Source organism: Girardinichthys multiradiatus, chromosome 14, assembly GCF_021462225.1.
Source record: "Girardinichthys multiradiatus isolate DD_20200921_A chromosome 14, DD_fGirMul_XY1, whole genome shotgun sequence".
Taxonomy (NCBI): domain Eukaryota; kingdom Metazoa; phylum Chordata; class Actinopteri; order Cyprinodontiformes; family Goodeidae; genus Girardinichthys; species Girardinichthys multiradiatus.
In genome coordinates, this window is record NC_061807.1 from 24,145,020 (window position 1) to 24,166,970 (window position 21,951).

At 40.1% G+C, this 21,951-nt stretch overlaps 1 protein-coding gene across 13 annotated transcripts in view; it reads right to left on the bottom strand.

Moving 5' to 3' along the window:
* Positions 1-206: 206 nt before the first annotated feature.
* The window catches only part of LOC124880379 (multiple PDZ domain protein), a 76,811-nt gene continuing 55,066 nt past the window's right edge, over positions 207-21,951 (bottom strand). For 5 of the 13 annotated variants that reach the window (XM_047385439.1, XM_047385437.1, XM_047385445.1 and 2 more), the window contains 22 exons: positions 20,265-20,327; positions 20,047-20,118; positions 18,697-18,883; positions 16,708-16,904; positions 15,479-15,570; positions 14,760-14,838; positions 14,423-14,488; positions 11,585-11,671; positions 11,423-11,497; positions 11,175-11,346; positions 10,951-11,096; positions 9,373-9,456; positions 8,299-8,492; positions 6,735-6,749; positions 5,371-5,518; positions 5,178-5,264; positions 4,987-5,092; positions 4,121-4,281; positions 2,337-2,441; positions 2,002-2,096; positions 1,736-1,859; positions 207-1,012 (listed from right to left, as the gene is read on the bottom strand). In XM_047385439.1, coding sequence (XP_047241395.1) covers positions 866-1,012; positions 1,736-1,859; positions 2,002-2,096; positions 2,337-2,441; positions 4,121-4,281; positions 4,987-5,092; positions 5,178-5,264; positions 5,371-5,518; positions 6,735-6,749; positions 8,299-8,492; positions 9,373-9,456; positions 10,951-11,096; positions 11,175-11,346; positions 11,423-11,497; positions 11,585-11,671; positions 14,423-14,488; positions 14,760-14,838; positions 15,479-15,570; positions 16,708-16,904; positions 18,697-18,883; positions 20,047-20,118; positions 20,265-20,327 — 2,502 coding nt within the window. In that variant the 3' untranslated portion in view covers positions 207-865. The remainder of the gene's footprint in view (positions 1,013-1,735; positions 1,860-2,001; positions 2,097-2,336; positions 2,442-4,120; positions 4,282-4,986; positions 5,093-5,177; positions 5,265-5,370; positions 5,519-6,734; positions 6,750-8,298; positions 8,493-9,372; positions 9,457-10,950; positions 11,097-11,174; positions 11,347-11,422; positions 11,498-11,584; positions 11,672-14,422; positions 14,489-14,759; positions 14,839-15,478; positions 15,571-16,707; positions 16,905-18,696; positions 18,884-20,046; positions 20,119-20,264; positions 20,328-21,951) is intronic. The other 8 variants (XM_047385440.1, XM_047385446.1, XM_047385449.1 and 5 more) reach the window with 6 other exon arrangements.

A 21,951-nucleotide genomic window follows, 5' to 3' on the forward strand; every position in this document is an offset into this window, starting at 1 on the left:
AAGGAAGTAAGGAAGGAAGGACACGGAGGAGTACACTATGGTGGAAGGAAGAAAGGAAAGACACGAGGAAAAATGGCAGGACACCACATTTGGACAATGGGAGTCGGAATAACGTCTAGAAATACACACTTATTTGCTTTTGCAGACTGCATAGAAACTCTGTTTTCAGAACAAATGGACAAGACACAACAAGAGCTGAAAACTGGTTAAAGCCAAAGGTCACTTTTATTGTTTAATTTCAGTGTGAATAGACTCAATACCTTTACATAAACTACTAAAAATCAATTTAAAGTGATAAAACAGACATTTAATCTTTAAATCTAGACTTCAAAACAGACCAGTGACCTCCACAACTACACACTGGTTCACGTTATTTTGGGCCAACATGAACCTTATAATCATAAGATCAGACCACCCACTTTTTCCTAGAAATGTCTCTAAAAAATTGTTTATTTAAGTTTCTGTACACTTAAATGAGAAGTAGTACAAAACAAATACTGTGTCATATGACCTTATATATGAACTTTAGCAGCACTATTCACTACTACTAATTACAATACTTCAACAAATAGATCTGAAACACATTTAAACTACGTTTTTAGGATTTTCCTTCAGAGCAGCGTTAACATACTTTGATCCAGTGTCAGGGAATGCTTCACATAATTCAAATACTTATTGCTATGATCTCTTCTTAGTCTGTCAGTAGGCTTCAACGGACCACAGTGTTCAGACCTACAGTAAGCAATACGTGTCTTCATGATTATGTAGACTCTGCTGGATGCAAACAGTCACCTTAACAGTGAGATTACTGCGGAGTCAGCTTCAGTCTTTGTGGGGCAGAAAGATGGTGACGGTGGTTTGTCTTCTATGAAAGCACAGTGAGGGTAACAGTTCCCTTGGTCCTCTTCAGGATGCCGACGGCTTCTTCATGCGTGACCCCTTCCAGACTCTGCCCGTTCACAGCGATGATCTGGTCTCCCCGCTTCAGACGGCCGTCCTCCGCTGCTGCCCCCTGAACCCAAAGACAGGCATGAATACAGTCCCTCGCAAAGGAATTCACACCCCTAGAACGTTTTCACGTTTTGTCACATTACAACCACAAACTTTAGTTGATTTCATTTGGATTATATGTGATGTACCAACACAATGTGGTGCGTAATTGTAAGGTCGACGTTGTAAATGAGAACTAGTTCGCAATTGTCTTACTTGGCTGAGTAAAAGTTAAATGAAAATGAAAAGAAATATGGATCTCACCTTATTAGTAAATAAAGGAGAGCAATAATCATTATTCAAGAGGCCAAAATTGATCTTTTTGGTCAACATAATAGTATTGGAGGAAAACTGAAGACATGGCGTGGCCCAGTCAAAGCCCAGACCTAAATCTATCTGATTATCTGTGACACAGACTGAGCTTGAGTTGTTTTCCAAAGAAGAATGAGCAAAAATGTCATACTCTAGGTGTGCAAAACTGGTAAAGACATCATTTAAAAGACAAGAAATGATTTTACAAATTATTGAAACGGAGCTGAATACAAACACCCACCACAGTTTTCACATTTGTTTTATACAAAATGTTAAAAATAATAGTTTTTCTACTTTAAAACTATGTTGTGTTGGTCTATCACGTTAAACCTCAATAAAATACATTTTCAAAATATTGCATGTACTGTAGGTCTTGTTTAAAACAAACAAGTGGATTCTGAGAAGGAAAATGGTTGCAGTTCTCTCCACCTACCTTTCCAAACACTGTTTTGACATAAATGGGTAAATCTCCATGGGGGCTGCCATGCCCTCCCACTATACTGAAACCAAGTCCATCTGGTCCCCTTTCAAGAGTGATGGTCTTATATTGAGGTGGGCTGGAGGAACAAAGAGGCATTTAGGGGCAGTTTACTCCTACATCCACCGATTTAAGACTTGTTCCATTTGGTCAACAAGACAAGAGTTATTTATCTGCCATTGGAAGGGCAAGATAAATGCAAAAAAAAATGTTCTTAATACCTAATATCATCCTGGAAGATGCAGCTGGGCGTCAGAGAACCCCCTTCCTGCTTCTGAGCGGGTCCGGTCACGGTGGTGTCGCCACCTGCTACCACCTACAGGTGCGTTAACACATAAGCACAAACAAAGTGACATTGTTATGCTCCAGCAATTCACTGTAGAGATAAAGACTGATAGCCTGCTGGTAGTGGCCTATGAGGGACTGGAGTTTTATGATGCTTCAACATGTCCTGCTGGTGCTACTCCTGCCTCCCTGACTGCACGTTTATCTCTCACGGACGTCGAGGATGTGATAAAACATAAAGAAGAGCGGATGAGTGTGTGTTCTGGGAGACCTGCAGCTGTATGGTTCCCGTGGCGTTCTTGAGCAGAGTGACAGCCTGCGAGTGGCTCATGCCTTCAGCCGATGTGCCGCATATGCTGACAATTCGGTCTCCCATCTGGGAGGAAACGTGACACAGAGGTACCATTTAAATAAATCTTTGGGGAAAAATATGAAAAAGGAAGCTCAGTTTTGTTTAAACTCACCATTCTAACACAAGGTAATTCAAAGTGCTTTGTAGGAAAATAAAAAAAACAGGGAAACGTTCTCAGAAACTAAATGCTGCCTTCTCTTGTTTACTTCTGGTCCAGGGAACCCTGAGTCAGCAGGTCTCTGATGAGATGACAAGTCTGCTTCACACCGACCAGCAACTCTCAAATGTATTTAGGCCCATAACTAGTCATTCAGTGCCTTATAAACAAGTTATATGATTTTAAACTGAATAAACAAGCGGTCAGTCAGTGCGGTGATTTAAGAACTGGTGAGATATGGTCACTTTTTTTGGTGTTGTCAGGACTCTGGTAGTAGCATTTTGGATAAACTGCATACATTGGTTTTCTTTAACATTGAATAGACACCATTACAATCACCTAACCTGCTGAAAATAAAAGCACTCAAAAGTTTTTGTTTGTATTATTTTAACAGGGAACCAGTTAGATTTAAAGTCTTAGTCCATGATGACAACTAGGTTACATGAATTCTCTGTGGTCCTTAGCTTCCCTGGGTCATGCTCAGCGCTGATCTTAAATCACATTTTTGGGACCAAAAACAATACCTTCTCTCTTTTCTGCATTGAGCTGTGGGAAATTCTGACCCATCCATTTTACTCATCTTACTTAGTCACTGTGATAGAGTGAGGTAATTTGATAAAACACAAATTGAAAGTTGTGTGTCAACACCATGTATATTGAATTAAACTGGGCTGAGATAGGAGCCTTGGTGAACCCCACATGTGAATTTTGTTCGATTAGCTTCATATTTCCCAGGGTATGCTTAATATGACCTGTACCACTTTAGCACAGAACCAGGACATCCCCACACCTTTCTAGTCTATACATGAGTAAGTTATGATCAAGTGTGTTGAAGGCTCTGAAGAGAATATTGTTTTCTTTTTTTTTTTTTATCAAAAATGAGTCCATTTGTTGGTAAACTGCCTCTTCAGTAGTCATTGGCAAACATAGATGAAGGTAATATGCATCATGTTTTGCTTAAAATTTATTTGAAATATACAAATGCTTATTATTGAGTTTTGGTATACCATAGAAAAACATCTGATGGAAAGATCTAACGACACTAAAGCAGTTAAGTTTGTGGAGAAACAACATTTTTGCCGCAGGTATAGTGCTGTCGTGTGAACCTAAGATCATATAATGAGCAAATTCCCTTCTTGCGGCCACACAAAAGCGACACAAAATTTAATGTCGGCTAAATAATTTCATTGTTAGTCAGTCTCATTATTCACGTGAGTTGAAATGTTTCTCCCTTTTCCCCTCAATGATTCTTTGTGATCTAAATGGAAGAGTGGGAGATTTATCATCCGTGTTAGCTACAGCTATTGTCCTCCCCCGGTCTCTGTCAAACACAGAAACAATTGTCAGTGTTTCTGAGAGAGCGACCGCTTAAATGCTGACCTTTAGAGGTCTTAAAGATTCACTGAGCAAAGAGTCGAGGAGCAAAACTGTGGTGCATATCTGAGGTTTTTGGGATTAAAGCAGAGAACACAACAGTTTGAAGTATGCACGTTTCTTGTTTTACTGAAGGCCAAACAAATCGGGGAGAGGGCGATGAATCCTTTACCTTAAGCTGTGTCTGAGCAGCCAGGCCGTTGGGATTCATCATGGCGATAAAGATGGGTATATCACCCAGGGGGCTGCCCACTCCCCCAGCTATGCTGATTCCCAGAGAGTCACTAGGGCCTTTAGTGAACTCAACCGTTCTGATGTCTTGGTGCTCTGGAACTGGAAGATTGGTGAAAGTACAGACAGTTATCATAGACCTCTATGCATTTTTGGTTTGGGTACAGTGCCTTGCGAAAGTATTCGTAACCTTTGAACCTTTTAACATTTTGTCATGTTACAACAAACCTATATATAGTATTTATTAAGAATGTAGGTGACAGAGTGGAAGAAAGATCAGAAAACTGTGGTATGAATTTGTATTCAGTGTCCCTGATTGTAATTTCCCTGCACTCTTTTTTGCTAAATAGCTGAAACTCAGTCAGATTGGATAGAGAATATCTATTAATACCAATTTTCATGTCTTGATGTCAGGATTGTCCTGTATTTAGCTCCATCCATCTACCAAACAACTCTGACCAGCTTCCCTGTTTCTGCTGAAGCAAGGCATCCCCACAGGTCCTCAACAACATGGGTAGAGTGCATAACTAATAGTAAAATCTGAAGGCATTGGATTTTGTTTTGGGATATCAGAGTAAAGGGGGAAGAATACAAATGTGCATCGTAATTTTCAGATTTGTGTTTTTGTTTACATGTATTATTTTCCCTCATTTTACAATTATGCTCTACTTTGTGTTAGTCCGTCACATGAAATTCCAAAAAGTACTTTAAAGTTTGTGAAAACGTTTGAGAGGTGTGAATACTTTTGCAATGCACAGTACATTGAGTGATCGCATAAGCCCTGTCAATCCAAATCTGAAATCTTACAGTAATTGCACTCTTGACTTTTGCTTAGTACGTCCGAGTCACTTGGAAAGTTTCCTGATTCAGAACCAGCCTGACTGGCTACTTTGGAGCTGCCTGTTTCACTCATCTAAAAAAAAAAAAAAAAAAGGTGTTCAGAGTTCAGTTTTTGGAAAAATGAGACAGAAATAACAGCTAGATTTGAGTTAAGTCACCTGACTACTTTGGGAAAGCCGTCTCTCAGAGTGAAAAGGACCAGCCTTGAACCTCCCTACTTCCATCTTTATTGGCCCAACGCAGCACTGCAACACATTACACCTCATCATTTTTTAATGTAGCTTTTCTGCTACGTTTACAGCACACTTGATTGTTCTCTGTAACCTGGTTGAGCACTGTGAGCTGAATCACCTTGAGCTGTGCAGCCACAGCCTCCTGAGTGGCGGACCTGACGTCCTCGCCGTTAACGGACAGAATCTGGTCGCCCTGCATCAGTCGGCCGTCCGTGTCCACCAGACCTCCTTTAACAATGTCGGACACAAACACTCCTGTGTCACTCCTGGTTGGAAAAGAGGAAAGAAACAGGAATATATATATATACCTGTTAGTGAATTAAAAGTCAGACACTCCTTACAGTGATTGCGCCCTGTATGCTTTAACCATAATTTGTTCTTCCCAGCCACTGTTTTTAAAGTCTGTGTTTGCTACGAGTACAGGAGAAACAGAACATGTGAGGGAAAAAGAGGACACTGCGACTGCAGACCACATATTGTAGGTGCCAATCTCCACGTGGATGAAGGCAAACAGAAACAGAAGCTGTGAAGCCAGGCCACTCAATTCAACTCAATATCCAGGGCCAGAGAAACTTGGCTGTCACAGATCCGTCACCACTAACTGCTAGCTTGCACTTTCCTTTTCAGCCCACAGGGTCATAGGTTATCTAAGCAGTTTTCATTCTTTTGAGCATTGTTTTTTTTTTTTTTTTTTTTTTGCAAATGTGCTGGAGAATAACTGAGGAAGAGGTAGAAATGTGCAACTATATCAAAAGTATTTAACTGCAAGGCGCCTTCATGTCTGTAGTCTTGTTGAACAAAAGGCAGCACAGAGCAACACTTACATTTGGGGTTATAAAAAGGACATATTTGCAGACATGCACTCTTTTTCTGTCTTCCTTGTTCTTTACAGAGATTTCCAGACTCTTAATACCAGATTTTCCAAGTTTAGTTCATTTCTACGTATAAACATGAACATAGTTTCTACAGTCCTACCACCCACAGCCCGGCAGTTATTTTAGTCCACTGTTTCTATCTGCAGTCCTGAAGCAACTGGCGAGAAAGGCCATCCCAGTGTGTTGTCATTTTAAGCAGATATAAAAGCCACCAGGCATTGACATTTTAGGGGCTTTTGTCTCAAAACCTACAAAGAGGTCACTGAGGTCAGAACTGCTGTTGTTGCCCCCATTAATGTCTGAAACAGAAATCATCTATTGTGCAGAATGTTTATGATATTGTCCACTTAGACAAAGATATCTCACTTTAAAATAAGCTGAAAGCATGCAAGTATTACTATGTGTGTATGCTGGTATTGGTTTCAGCCTGTTTCATGGCTATAATGGTACCTGAAGACCAGAGATAACAGGAAACTGTAGCAAAAAGGATTTCCATGAGATGCAAGATAAAAAGGAGTTATGCAAATCAAAACCTTATTTCAATGCTCTATTTACATAATTGCCTTTACCTCGGGTGGAGAAATTAACCCTATGTAGATTGAGTTACCTGTGATCCCGTGATCTGCATTGGAAAAAACAATAAAACGTGACCATTACTAATCTTGGTCATGGATGATATTCTATTCAATATTGGCCTACGTGAATTAAATTGCTATTGAAAAGTATATTTCGATTAGTAATTCAATAGAAAAAGTGAAACATACTACACAGATTCATTACACTCACTGTAATATTATATAGTGTTTATTTCTGCTAATTCAGATAGTTATGGCGTACAGCTCATGAAAACCTGAATGTTGCATATGACCAACAGAAAACACTACCACTCTCCACATGGAGGCTAAGCCGACAAAAGATCATTGCTAAAGAAGCTGGATGCTCAAAGAGTGCGGTCTTCAAGCATATTAATCGAAATTTAAGCGGATGCGGAAAAGTGTGTCAAAAAAAGCTGTAGAAGCAACAGGGATATCACAGCCTTGAGAGGATTAAGAAACTAAGTATTGATATCTGGTTTTACATCTAAGTTATACTTACCTTACCTAAAAACCACAGAGAATCCAAGGAGTGTTGTCAAGAAGAAGGAAGACACAAAACCCAACAATAAAGACAGAGCAGCCTAGGCTACCTTAGCATGTTAGCAAAGCCACACCCCCATGCTGTGCCACACTGATGCACTATTCATCCAAAAGAAGCTGCAACCAAGTATTGAGTGTATATACTGTACAGGACATGCAAATACTTTTAAGTGCAAGGGCATTTGTGAAATAAATATCACTTTTTAAATTGATTTTATGTAGTACATGCCTGGTAGATCCCACCCAAATACTTGACCAAGCTTTGCTTCCCAATCCTTTCAGGGCTACTGTTATCCCTGTTATCCTTATGCATGATTTTCTGTCTTACTTTTCCCTCCACTCAACTTTCCATTAACATGTTAGGATATAGCACTTTTTTAACAGCCAGCTTCTTTAGCAATTACCTTTGGTGGCTTACCCACCTAGTAGAGGTTGCCTCTGTGGTTGTATAGGTCAGGGGTTCCCAAACTTTACAGCCTGTGACCCCCAAAATAACAGTGCCAGAGACTGGCGACCCCTAAAAATACATATCGAAATAATTTTAAAAAATATATATTTTTATGTAAATGTATTTTTACAATGACATTTGATTATTAGCTTTTATCATATATTATTTAAAATTTTAACGGGACATTTCATAGTACATTTATTCATTTAATTGGACATTCATATTTATTTATTTCATATTTAATTATTTAATTTTGTCCTTTTTGGCTATCCTCGGCGGTCAAATCACGAAACTTTTTGAAAATCATCTGGCGACCCCCCCCCCTCCCGACTTGGTGTCTCGTGACCCCCACAATAATATAATATCTAATCAACAGAATTATATCTTTTCATTAACTATATTCCATAAGCAACATTACAGAAATAAACACTTGAATCTGTATAATATACGGATGTTTAAATTAAGTTGCTTAAATAAATGTGGTTTGCAACGATATTCTAATGTATAGAGGCTCATCTATAAGCTCTTTGGAGCTTTACAGAAGCTATCACGCACAAACACTGACACCAATAGTGAATCTTTCCCACCTCCTTCCTACGATGCTCAGGCCCAGACCCTGGCCTGGCTTCTTGTGCAGCTCTACAGTGAAGGAGTCCCACAGCTCTTCCTCCTTGTACTGGGCTTCATCCCTGTAGACTGTCAGCTGGACCCTCTGAGGGGTCTGCCGCAGCACGTTGATGGCTTCATCGTGGCTGGCTGCTCGCAGGTCAATGCTGTTCACCTGAGAAATGTGGAACACAAAACATAACTTTTTCCCATAACAAGTTTCCCACCTATAGTAATACGGGACGAACAGCACAGCCTCAGTCTCTCTACTCCAGAGGAAAAGTAATTGCAGCGAGGGTATACAAAAAGCTCTAATAGCCTAATTTAAAGCAGAAGCAATTTCTTTTAACCGTTTCAAAAATGTGCTGAGATGTTTGGAAACCGGATGACTGAAATCACAGGGTGATGTCAGAGGGACAGAAAATAGCGGCAGGGAAGCCGTCCCACAGGCCTGTGCTGTGGTCACTTTAACGAGTGACGTCCAGGATTTGTGTTTATCGCCACATTAAAAGGGGGAAATGCCACATTAGCTTTCCCCATTGACATGCAAGGAATTTTTCCCAGAGGCAGCTAACTGGGAAACGTTTTTCTTTTCTTACTTTTGACCTTATTTTCTAAACACAGCAGCCTGGCTCTCAGGCAGAAGAGAATAGCAGGGGGTAATCAAGTCATAATGATGTGTGTGTGTGTGCCTCTCAGTTTAGGTCTACTCACTGAGCTACAATAACTGCAATCATGAGCTCTGCCCCTGTGTGACAAAGCAGGAGGTCAAAGGGAGGGCACGTCGAGCCTTATACTTAACTTGGCATAAAACACTCTTGCTACTTCTATTACTTTTTACTTGCCTATTTTGTCTCAATAACGGATAAAGGTGGTTTAGATCCAGCGGTCTGTTCCCGCTCAGAAGCTACATCTATTGCTCAGATTTGCCATATAAAACTAGTTAATCCTTAAATTTATAAAGCCCAAACTTCTCAGTTGCATCTCTTTAAAACTCGTCAAGCCATTTTATTATCAAGGTCAAACAAGCTTCTTGTTTTTTTTTTGCAAAGCACCTCTAGGATTTGATCTCCTGCCCACAGTCTGCCATCTTTGGAGGCTGCTCCTTCTTCATAAACCTCGTGGATGATGATGACTCCCTGAGGAGAGGGAAAAATGGGAGGATGAGTAAAAGACAGCAGAAGAGGAGAAGATTTAAGAGTTTATTCTTGGGTAACTATCCCTCGCGCCCATTTAATTTTTTTCACATTCTGTCAAGTTATAACCACAAATGTCCATGTAATTTATGAAGTTACAGACCACCAAAAATAGTGGAAGCTCAGGCAGATTGGCTAGAGAACGTCAAGTCTGGTCTGAAAAGTTCTGTTTCCTGTCAACAGATTCTCTCACCTTAGCTTATGCACAGGATTTTATTTAGGGCTAGAAGGCTTTGCACAGAAAAGTTTCCTAGATTTTAAAACAAAAGTTGCACACCATACATTATTTTCCTTCCTCTTTACATTTTTTTAGGATTCCTAAAAATTTGTTGTTCATCCTATGTTGTCCACAATTATTTCTGGTAGATATGTCTACAGAGTATGGAAACTGAAGAAAGAGAAACATATAGGAAGGAAGAAGGGCAGGCAGAAATAAGGAAAGAAGAAAGGACACAACAAAGAAAGAAAGAAAGAACCCAGATATAAAAAAAAAAAGGAATGACACATGGAAGGAAATGTGATAAAAAAATCCAGGGAGGAAAGAAGACAGGAAAGAAAAAAGGGACACAAAGAAGATAGGAAATTAAGGAAGAGACACAAGGGAAGGGTAATAAAAAACAGGCAAGAAAGAAGAAAGGACAAGAAAAAGGAAGGAAACTAGGAAGGATGGATGGTGGGAAGGAAAGACTGAAATAAGGAAGGAAAGAAAGACAAAGGATGGAATTAGGACACTAAAGAAAGGAAGGGCAGAAAGAAGGGCAGTGGGAGATGAAAGGAAGGTTGGAAGGAAGGACTTCATCAAGGAAAGGAAGAATGTAAAGACAGAAGATGGAATGGAAGTAGGACTAGGAAGGAAGGAAGGAAGGAAGAGGAAGGACACAACATTTAGACAATGGGATAGGACATAAAACTCCAAATATTTTTCCATATGCTTACTTTTTCTTTGTATATTTATCCAGACCTGGACAATTGTATAGCAATTGCAAAGAACTGTATGGCAGTAAAAAAAAAAAAAATAGAAAATAAACTTGAATGTTGGATGAAACACATTTCTTGTCAGAATTTCCGCAGTTGTTCATGTGGGGTCTGGGGGTGTTACATTCCTGGGTTGGAAATTGTCTGCTACGGCCCAGGCCAGACAAAGAGCAGCAGCTCCCCAAGCCTGACTGAGCAGACAGAATGGATGGACTGAGAGGACGACGGTGGGAGGAGGAGAAACGGCTTTGACAACATTATTTCCTACATTCCTCGGCCACTACGGCAATTTCAGACTTGAGCCGTACCGGTGGCACCATGACTGGGAACGGACCGAGAACATGTACAGTTTATTTACAAGCTTGTGAAGCCTAGTCTCCCTTGCTGGTTTGGATGTGAAGCATGACAGTAAGAGTCATGTTAGAGTAAAGGACAAGCCTCATTTCACAGCCTGTTTCCTACCAGCAGGGTGTCACAGCCCCCCACGATGCTCAGGCCCAGTCCTGTGTGGCCTTTGGAGATTTCAATAGTGGTCTCACAGCCGGGGATGATGGGGCAGGTCGCTGGGTCACAGGCCAGAGTGGAAGGGGTGGATGAGCGACTCAGACCTGAAACATAGCAAACAAAGGAAGTGAGATGCTGGTACAGATGTGAAGTCAATCTGAAGCAGGGAGATGTTAACTCACCAGTGCTCATCTCTGCTTCTGGCTGACTTAAAGTAGTAGGCTTGGTGTGGCCTCCATCTGAGATACCGGTGTCCTGACAGTCTGACTGGAGAGGTTGGAAGGAGGACAGGGTCTCATTTGTTGCAAAGGTGAGCTTCACCGGACCTTTAGCCTTTCTTAGTAACAAATTCACCTGACAAACATTAAAAATTAGATTGGTTCTGTGACAGAGACAGGGATTACAGTTTGTTTCCAACAACATAACAAACCTTTTCAACACTGTACCCAAGAACAGATTCCCCATTCACAGCTAACAGTCTGTCCCCTGGTTTCATGCAGCCCTCCTAGAGATAACACAGAAAATACGATTTGCAAAACCTTCACACAGTCGAGGATTTTTTTATTGACTTCATCCTGGATGCTCCTAATACATTATCTGTGTGTTCTGTTGCTTCAGATATGCTCTGAATCTCAACGCCGGACTCTGTGTTCCCCTCTACAAACGTGATGCCGTCTTCCTGTTGGAGAACCGAAACACACGATTAGCTCAGAGTCTAGAGAGACTATTATAAATAGAACATGTCTGAAGGTTTGAGTTGGAAAAATAGAGCTGCTCAGCACACCAAAATAAGCTCCCACACAAACCTTATTAACTGTGGTACCATGCTTTTCCTCCATCTTTAAAAGACTTTAATTCACCAAACAAAATGTAGCAAACATATAAAACATCACAGCTACAATCCAAGAGTCGTGAGTATATCGTGAAAGGACATCCCATGAAATGTTCAGAAATGTTTACATATTGATGTCTCATTCATTTGTCACTGGGAAAAAAGTGATTTAATTACAGATAAACAATTTTTGTTTTACAAATTTGTTCTACTAATTAAACAAAACTGATCAACAAAAAGATCCCTTGTATTATACCAAGGGTTACCCACTTAGGCTGAAATAAGTACGGTGGGATGCTTCGAGTAGCCATCTTTCAATCAGTGACCTCAGTCTGGGATGGGATGTTTGAGGGTTTTCTACATCAGCAGCATTTTTCAAGACACCTTACAGCATCTCTGTGAGATCAACATCTGATCTTTGACTTGGCTCAGGACTTTCTGTTTCTTCATTCTCAGCCAGTCCTTGCTGGATTTACTGGTATGTTTGGGTCATTGTCTTGTTACTGGGTCCAGTTGTACTTTACAGATGGCCGAACATTTTCCTCAAGAACCCTTTGGTACGCAGTAGAATTCATGATGGGAACTATGATGGTGCCCAGGTCTTGCTGGAGCAAAGCATCCCCCAATCTCTTCACTTCTGTCTCCAAGCTTCACAGTTGTTTATTTTAGTTTATGCCAAACATATTGTCAGTTCTGGTGTCCAAAATCATATTTTAGACTCATCTGTAAAAGGAACATTACCCCTGGGCTTTTTCTTTCTGTAAAGTCAAATGGCTGCTATCAATTGTTTAGACAGCTCTTGAAATACCTTATCAAACTCATTACCTCCAACAATCTTCTATTTAAAGGCCTGAGGCAGCTCTTTTGCTCTGACCATAGTATTCACTTTTACCTGGAAGCTTTTACTGAAGAAAAAGACGCAACGCTAGATTTTTTCAGTACACACTGTCAGCCAGAGGAAGCACAGAACCTTATTTAGTTATTTAAAGAGAAACTGTATTTTGTACAGCATGTTGAGACAAGAGAGAGCAAAACTTACAAGAGAGAACAGGAAGGCCAAATGCAGTACAGCAAATTTTTGTTTTATCTTTTTGAGCTCGCATCCTCGGCTTGCCATGAGAATACTGGATTAGGAAAAAGTCGTCAGACTTTTGGAAATATCATACTTCTAGTATTGAGAATGCTGCTTTAGTAATGCTAGCTACACTTACTCAGCTAATCTAAGATGCTGAAGAGACCTTAAAATATAAACCCTAACCATTTCTTATATAGTAGAAGCACACTTTACAATGACTCTCCCACTCACTCACTCTCGATGTCATGTCTAATAAATATTTAGAAAACTATATTTGGGATGTTCCTCTAATAGCTTTATATAGTTGTTTTAAATGTAAATCATAGCTACAATATGCAATGACAAGTCAAAGTCATCTGCAAAAATTCAGTTTTTCCACCTGCATGACGTGTTCTCTTGTCTTTCACATTTTGAAGAGTGGCCTCTGGGTCCCATCATATTTACAACCCAGGACAATATAACGTCATGTAGTACAGCCTAAGAAAGTTATGTATATTGATCTTGTTTCTATCTTTTCAGATAAACATGAATTTATTAAAATGTATATATGCAATCTTTTAGAAATGTTGTACATTTTTCTAGGAGTACATACAAAGAGTTGTTGATGTATTATATAGTTTGATGAACTGCGGTTATTTAAAGTTGTGGGTAAATGTGACTCTGTGGGAAGAGTAGTCATCTCGCTATGGGAAATTGTGTTTGATCACAGCTTCCTTCCTGCCACATGCTGATGTGCCCTTGGGCAAGGCATTTAACAGCAAATTGCCTCCCAATCTGCATATTGATCAATGTGATGGAGAGTGCGACTGGGTGAAGAAGACTTGTAGTGTAAGAATGCTTTGAGTGGACAACCTGTACAACCAAAAAGGTGATATTCACGTTCAGTCAATTTAACATTTAGGTTTTCATGTGGAAGCTGGAATAACTCTTTGTTTATATGGCTGCTTCTTGATCCTGCAACCTTTCCAGTACATTTTTGAACATTCGTTTCTTTTCTGCTTTGCTTTGAAGCTTAGAGTTGCAAATGAAATCTGGTGTGATTGACAAGCCTTACCTCAAGGGGTATAATTATTCCAAGCTTCACAGTACATCATTTGTACTTCTACAGTTTTCATGTTCTTAAATAAATTAGCTATAGGGAATGCTGATCTTATGCGATTCTTCATTGAGTGTAGCGATCTCTTATTACTGAAAAGATCAAACAACGACCTTTAAAAGGCTTCCGTTAAGGCACACTGTAAGAGATAACAAGCTGTTCCTTTTATCTCTGCATTAGCTAACCGAACCTTGAACTCCCTTTAGCATGCCTTTCCTTCCATTCGCTACAAGACTTGTTTACTTCCCTTTTGCTATTCCACAGTTTTCCAATTATTTTCTCCGGTTTTGCAGCTCGTCAGGCTTGAACGCTTCTGTCTGCTCTTGCTCCTTTTTGTCACGCCCTGTAGGCGCGCACCTTTTTTTTGTTATGTTCTGCCTATTACTGTCTTTCTTTGCTGAAATGAACGGCAGTGTGTTTCTCTCACCTCCACCTTTATGACGTGATGAACATGTCTTGAAGTATCATCACCGTTAGCAGCAGATGCTTTTGGCTGTGAGAGAAGATGCATATTCTTAGAAAAATATAGATGCTGGAAATTCAGTCACGAGTCAATCTACCCTTACAACAGCTTGTGGAGTTAGGGCGTCTTAAGATTTGCGTGACATTGGAAATTCCAAGACCACACATTGGTACAAAAATTGGCTCTTAATTGCTATAGATGAGAAATAAAAGGGTGAGCCAACTCAAGGGTTGCTCTAAAATAGCTGCATGATGTGGGTGTTGGGAGTGTTTTATGTGTGTTGCCATGAGCTGACTCGTACCTCAGCGTGGGGCTCTGCCGTGTCTCCCTCGTGCTCTCTCACAGGTCCCACAGCCATCTGGTTCAGCGCCTCTGTGTTCCTGTTTTCACAGAGTCATAACTCACATAAATCGCTGCTTCTGTGCTTCTGGACAGCTGAACGGTAATTTATGCGCACTGATCACAGTGTGTCTGTCTGTAGGGGGCCAGGACTGCGATGTGAGTTAAGTGGGGGGTTAAGTACTGCGATCCTGGTGAAGACTAGACCAGGGTCAGGGGGTCAAATGAGTCTGTGGAGATGTGGCAGCTAATACACTGATACTCTGACAAGGCACATCAGTTGGAGATCGTAAGATCAGGCACTTATGACCAAACTGATGTCTGCAACAATAAACCGAATATTAAATTAAGGGTTTTTACACAGTTTGGAAAATGATCTTTAGGTATTTTCCAGATCTGGATCAGTATGAAAAAGTCTGGAAAAATAATAATAATAAATGAAAACTGTATTGTAGCCCATATAACTGTATTAAATTAATTATTTACAGATAAAGAAATAGTCAATGTAACATAAATGATCAAACATACATTTACTTATGGCAATAAGCAAAGCTTCATTTCGAATTCAGAATGGCAACAGCTCCCTCTAGTGGGCCCTTAATAGCATTACACTATTTCCATATTGTAGTGTCAAAAATAATACTACTAATAATAAATTAAACACAAACAATGTTTTTCTACCTGATGAAGATGATTTTAACTTTGGATGGAGAACTCTTGATAATGGACGATGCATTCTGATGACTTTGGCCATAAAGAACTTGTCTGTTGATCTAGCAGAACATCATGAGAAAAATTCAAAATTACAAAGTAAAAAAAACAAAAAAAACACTCACTGTAAAATATGTTAAACGATCCCCAACTCCTAAGACATGTTGATCAAGAGCAATTAAAAAGATGTCAAGTAAGACTGGCTTATAATTGAAGTAAACAGAGTCCACCTTTGTGTAATTTAGTCTCAGAATAAATCCAACTGTTCTGTGAAGGCCTCAAAAGGTTTGTTAGAGAACATTAGTGATCAAACATCTTGTTTGTATCATGAAGACCCAAGAGGAGTAGAAGAGAAGTCGAGTTAGGTTATAAAACAGCATCCCAAGCTTTGAACATCTTAAAGAACACTGTTCAAACCATCATCTGAAAATGAAAAAGAGAACATTTTTTAGAGAAGCAGCCAAGAGGACCATTATAACTCTGAAGGAGCAACAGAGATCAACTCAGGTGGGACAATCTATCAGCAGGACAACTCACAAATTTGCTCTTTATGGAAGAGTAATGAAAAGAAAGCCATTGGTGAAAGAAAGTCTTGAAAAGTCCTGTTTGCAATTTGACAAAAGCAATGCATGATGGTGGTTAGAAGCAGTTTTCTTCAGCAGGGAAGAGGGAAGATGATAGGAAAATGGACTGGCCTAAATACAGGGCACCTCTTCAATATAGAGGCTGCACAAGACATGAGACTTGGACAGAAGATCACCTTCCAGCAGGATGTCCCTAAACATGCAGCCAGAGCTGCATTAAAATGGTTTCGAAGCATGGTCGTATGATTGGCCCAGTCAAAGTCCAGAGCTAAATCAAATTGAGAATCTGTAGCAAGACTGGAAAAGTAATGCAGATGTGAAAAACAGAGACATTCCCTTAAAGACTTGCAGATGTAATTTAAGCAAAAGCTGCACGTCACAGTTTCAGATTTTAAAATGCTCCTTCCGCTTTTCAGTTATGGGCTGGTTTTGGTGTTGTTCGACTACATAAAATTCCAGTAAAATACGCTGAGGTTTGTGGTTGTGAAAATGTGAAAAAAGTTAAGGAGTTATGAATACTTTTTCAGGGCACTGTACAAAGACACTTGTGTGAGTTAAAACATCTACACTCTAAATATCACAAAACTCTGACTTGCAAAAAGCCAGAGATCTTACTTCCAGTAACTCATCCCCCACCACCATCCGTCCGTCCATGCCAGCTGCACCGTTGGGGTCTATTCCCACCACGAACACGCTCATGCGGGAGCGGTCCCTGTTCCCTGCCAGACTGAGACCCAGGCCTGTCTTGCCTTTCTCCAGCTCAATCATGTGTAGGACCCCTGGGAGGCTGCCATAGCGCTGAATTATGTTCTCTGTAAGAGGCAGAAGATGTTGTAAGCTGTCTGTGATGCTTGCCAGCCTAAAGCTTACGTCCTGAACCTCGTTAGCTCAAATAGCTCAAATAGCATTGCTCGAAATGTGTAAAGATTTGGAACCAATCAGACTTTTGTTTCAGCCTCTGTCTGAGTCCAAATCGTGGGTCTCTCCTCTTCTACTCTTCTGTCTCTGGTGTGTTAGATAGCCACTCAGTTCAACTGACTTCTGTTGTTCTGGGCTCCCTGCCACTGTTAAACCAACAGCCCCTGTGCTAATCTCCCCCACTCACCTCCCGAGGCCCAACTTCTTCAATCCTTTTTCTGTAGGATGAACCCCTGCCTATCTCCCACCAAACACACACATGCATGAACACACAGATGCTCTCAACAGTCTCAGGTGTTTGGAGGTTAGAAGTATGTCCTTTGTGCCAACTGTGCTGTCCCATTCTCTCTTAAGTGTTGAAATCAACCTAAAGCTGAGCATCTGTGAATAGAAAAGCCTCTGTGTTTGTAACTGTGGTACATCAGCTAACAGCATATATGCTTTTTTTTATTGCAGCCTATTTGGCAAACATGTTGCAAGGCTGACCTCTTATGGTACTTTAGTGTTTTTGCACTGAACAGTAAAGTAAAACATTTAATGCCATTTTCAGAAAATACATTTCTGTATAGCAAATCTAAATCTATCACAGATCCTATTACTAATAATAATCTATAGTATGGTCAAATAAAATATTTTTGATTATCTGGTTGCATAGGTGTGCACATCTTTACACTGATTTGTTGTCGAAGCCATAAATTTCAGTCCTCTTTGTGCAAGGACTTCTCTTTTTTTTTTCCCTTAAATGTTTTTATGGCAGTTTTCAGACAAGAAATAGGCAGAGAGAGAAGTGGGGAAGACATGCAGCAAAGTTCCCATCGTATGGAATTGAACCCCGGACCGCTGCTTCGAGGACTAATGGCCTCAATATATGGGGCGGCAGCTTTACCTCTACACCACTCCTCTTTAGGTGAACCCACAGATTTAGATTTAGTTGTGGACTCTGGCTTGATAATTCCAGACTTTAGTTTCCTCCTGGAGAAGTCATTCTTTTGTTCATTATAGTGTATGGTTGGACACACAGCAATGCTGAAACGTGAAATAAATCTTCATCTTTCAAGTAGAAAGCACCGGAAGACTTACTAGAGTTTGGAACCTCAAAATAAAAAAAATTAAAAAGCTAAATTCCATCAGAAGACTAAACCCACAGCACCATGCTGCCACCACTATGTCTCACTGTGTATATGGTGTTCCTTTAGCTTTTCTGCGCAAACGGATCTAACTGAACAAAGGTATCAGTCAGGAGAAGACGGACAATTGTAACCCGAAATCTTCAGAAAGGTCAAACCCGAATCTAAAACAGAATCTACCAGGAAATCTGTAGAGGCATTGGAAGAAGGCCTCAGATAAGAGATGTCCTCACTGTCTCATAGATTTGGAGACATTTTGAAAGGTTGAGTGTGCAAATATTACCAAGTCAAGATATTGGGTGCCTCTAGACTACAACCAAAATGTTAGTTTAAAGTTGTGCACACTTATGAAGTCAGGTTATTGCTCCGTTTTTTATTCTTTTATTTGATTTCAGTTAAGTGGCTCACGATATATGTCACAAAGGTGGAAACATTTTTAAATCATTCATTTCTGTCTCATTTTCATCAGACAAAGCCAGCATTTTATTAAGGGCATGTACACTTTTAAGATTTGCTGTAGTACAAACTGTGTTTTCAGAAGAAGATAAACTGAACTCACTCCAGTTGTATCCAAACTCATCTTCTTCTTCCTCCTCCTCCTCCTCCTCGCTCTTCTTAACCGTTTCTGCAGGTCTTCCAGGAATATCAGCGAGCTTGTCTGTATCGCTCTCTCCCACATGGGGCACCACTGGCAGGGGGAGGATGGAGCCGGTGGGAGATGCCTTTGGCGCTTCACGCTTTGCCGGCTGTCACGCCACAGGAGGGGCGGGCAGGAAAGAGTTCATTAGTAAAAGATAAAGAAGAGATGAAATGTTTCATCTCTGCGTTTGAGTGTTTGATCAACTGGTTTACAGAAAGGCAAAGCCATATAAGAGCTGTTGATGTCATCAACTGGGCTTATATGGCTGGTTTCAGTTCAGGTTAGATTCAGGCTGAGAATGCCAGCAGAGTTCCTACACATTTTATTACAATTACACACTTTTCTTTCAAGACTTGTAGATCTTTGAGTTTAGTTTTTACTTTGGGTTTGTTTACAGCATTTCTGTGTTATTATTCTTTGGTTATTGCTTCTGATCTTTAGTGTTTCTGTTCTCCAGGTAACACGTTAGTGTTCCCGGGACATTTTTAGTTCTGTTGTATGTGTAAAACATTGTCTTTGGTGTGTTTTGTATGTCTGTTTAGTTCTAGTCATGTTTTGGTTCCCAGTCTCCCTGTGTGTGGCACTATATGTACTCTTCAGTTCTGTTTGCTCCTCGCTGGTTAATAATGTTTGTTCATGCCAAGTTTATCCATGTCCATGTCTGCTTTTTGCCTCATACCAAGCTGGAAGTTTTCGCCTTTTTATTTTTTTAAAATCTTTTCTACTCACTGAGCTGCTTCTGCCTGCCTGTCTGCATTCTGGGGTCCACTCTACGGGCTTTTCCTGACACTTTTCAAGAGTGCGTAGGAACCAAGGCATTGGGTATGAATCAACATTAGATTATTTAGCTCCTTTAAGCTAGACTTGATTACACCTCTTTGACAAGAAAAGGCTATTAAATTAGACTTTTGTGATGATTTTTCCATACATTAGTGCAGGAAATCAAGTAATTAGATCGATGCTTCCACTTACCTTAAAACAACATTAGCAATTAATCAGATTTCAGATAAATTTTCATTGATGCTGTTCTAATGGAGTACAAATTCTGATTAAAATAAGTAACTAAAGACGAAAAGCAAAAACTAGAGCAAAGGACAAAGGCTGATTTTACGAGACATAGAAGAGCTCAGACAGTGAGCGGAGGAGTTAGATTGTGTGAATGCATGAACAGATTGATGCACACATGTACTGTAATGCAACAGGTGAAGGTATTTGTCCAGGCATTCACTGAGGTGAGAGGTGGAAGGCACAACACAGAGACGCACAAACCTTAAACGGGGTAGGAGTGAAAGGGTTAATTGGGGAGAGGCGGAGAAAAAGTCTATTGTGACTGTCACCCTCCTACAGAGAAGAAAACAAGGGCAACAACTTTAGAGGACAACACGTACGTAACAATAACGAACATGTATGAACAGACGTGTACTGGTGCTGGTTCATTCTCCGCTGACGGAGATGACATATCGCTGTGCAGCGACTGGAATACCAACCTTGTCCTTGCTGTGACTCGGCACGGCTCTCTCCTCGATGGAGTCTGTTATCGATGGCTGTTGCTTTAAAGACAGACCAGAAGGTAAATCACTCTACTCTGCAGCAGAGTGTGTAAGAAGACACTTTAAAAGAGAGAGGAAATTCATAATATCCACTCAAATGTCAGTCGAGACTTAAGAAGAGTATATCATACAGCAGCTGTTAGGAAAGACGCTACAGTAAAACCTGGAGGTTTGTACAAAATCATATTTAGGAACAGGCCAGTATGAGATTCTTTAGGCATTATTCTGAACAAAAATAGTATTACGGAATTAAAACAAAAAACAATAATTTATGGATTACATTTCTTTGCTTTTAATTTAAAAAAAACACTACCACTATTACAATGGCTGTTAAAACTAGGCATCGGCTAGTTACCAATATCAAGGCATCAAGGATTTGTAATATTTTCACTTTTTTTGTTTTTACTGTTAATGTAAATGTAATGTTAATGTAAAATAAATAAGATGCCACATAAAGTGTTTGGAGTTTCCTCGAGATTTTCAAGCAAAGGAGCACAACACTCCCTCACCCCCACCTGTTGCTGCGCCTTGACAGGTCAGCTGTCAAAAAGAAGGTTACTATAAATATTTGGCTGTTAATAAATATTTCCAATCCCAAAACACTCAGATAGCCATGCTGTGGAAACTTCATAAACCCTGGTACTCTGAAGATTACTATATTTTGAAACTACAGTGGTGAAAGCCACAAGCTACATGCCTGTAAAGCAGGAGAATGCAGGCTTGCTACCTAGGTACATGACCCGACTAATTAGCCAGCTACTATTAGCTTGCTACACTTGTGCTACTCGATATAGAGCGTAACAGCAATATAGTGTAACTTTGTGCGCTACAAGCACCTGATAACTGCTACATCAGATATTGTATGTCTCCTAGAAGTTTGCTTAAAGGACAGAACATATAGTAACATAGTCGAGCGTACTGTGAGCAACGCGGACGTGTGAGGCTTCATAGTTGAGCGTACCAATTTCCTACATTTCTGGTGACAAATTCCTACATTTCCCACACTTTCTGCCATGGCGTCATCGGACGGGGAGACAGAACTAATTTGCCGTGTAGCTTAGGAAAAACAAAAATGAAGGTTGTGTTAAAGCCCATCAAATCACACTCAGGATGAAGAAGGGGAATACACCTGTCAGTGGGACGCAGAAAGTGGCAGCGACGCTGCGCGTACTCGCGACCAGCTGCTCGGAGCAGTGTGTCACATATAACACAGTTCAATGTGGAGACTTTTTACCGCCGAGCAGTGAGATAAAAACTGAGCTTGGCGCAGACATGTCCGGCGGACGTCAGCTTTGGGTCCTCACGAAGTCATGTACGCACAACTATGTTTTGCCCTTAAGGCTGTGTACCGAAATGACTAAATGACATTTGTAATTGTAACAATCAATGACACATTAACTTTGCAGCTGTTTGAAAAAACAGCATTTTTGTTTTTTTAATAAATGCAATTACATTAAGTTAGTTTTAATTCTTAATGTAGGTACTGTGAAGTTCAAGGTTACCATATGTTGAAATTTTCATTTATTTTTCATTAATAGAAAAATTTGCATCACAACCTGAACAATATATATTTTTTAACAACATTGTAATAATGGTTATAATACCATATAGGTTTGTTTTTTAT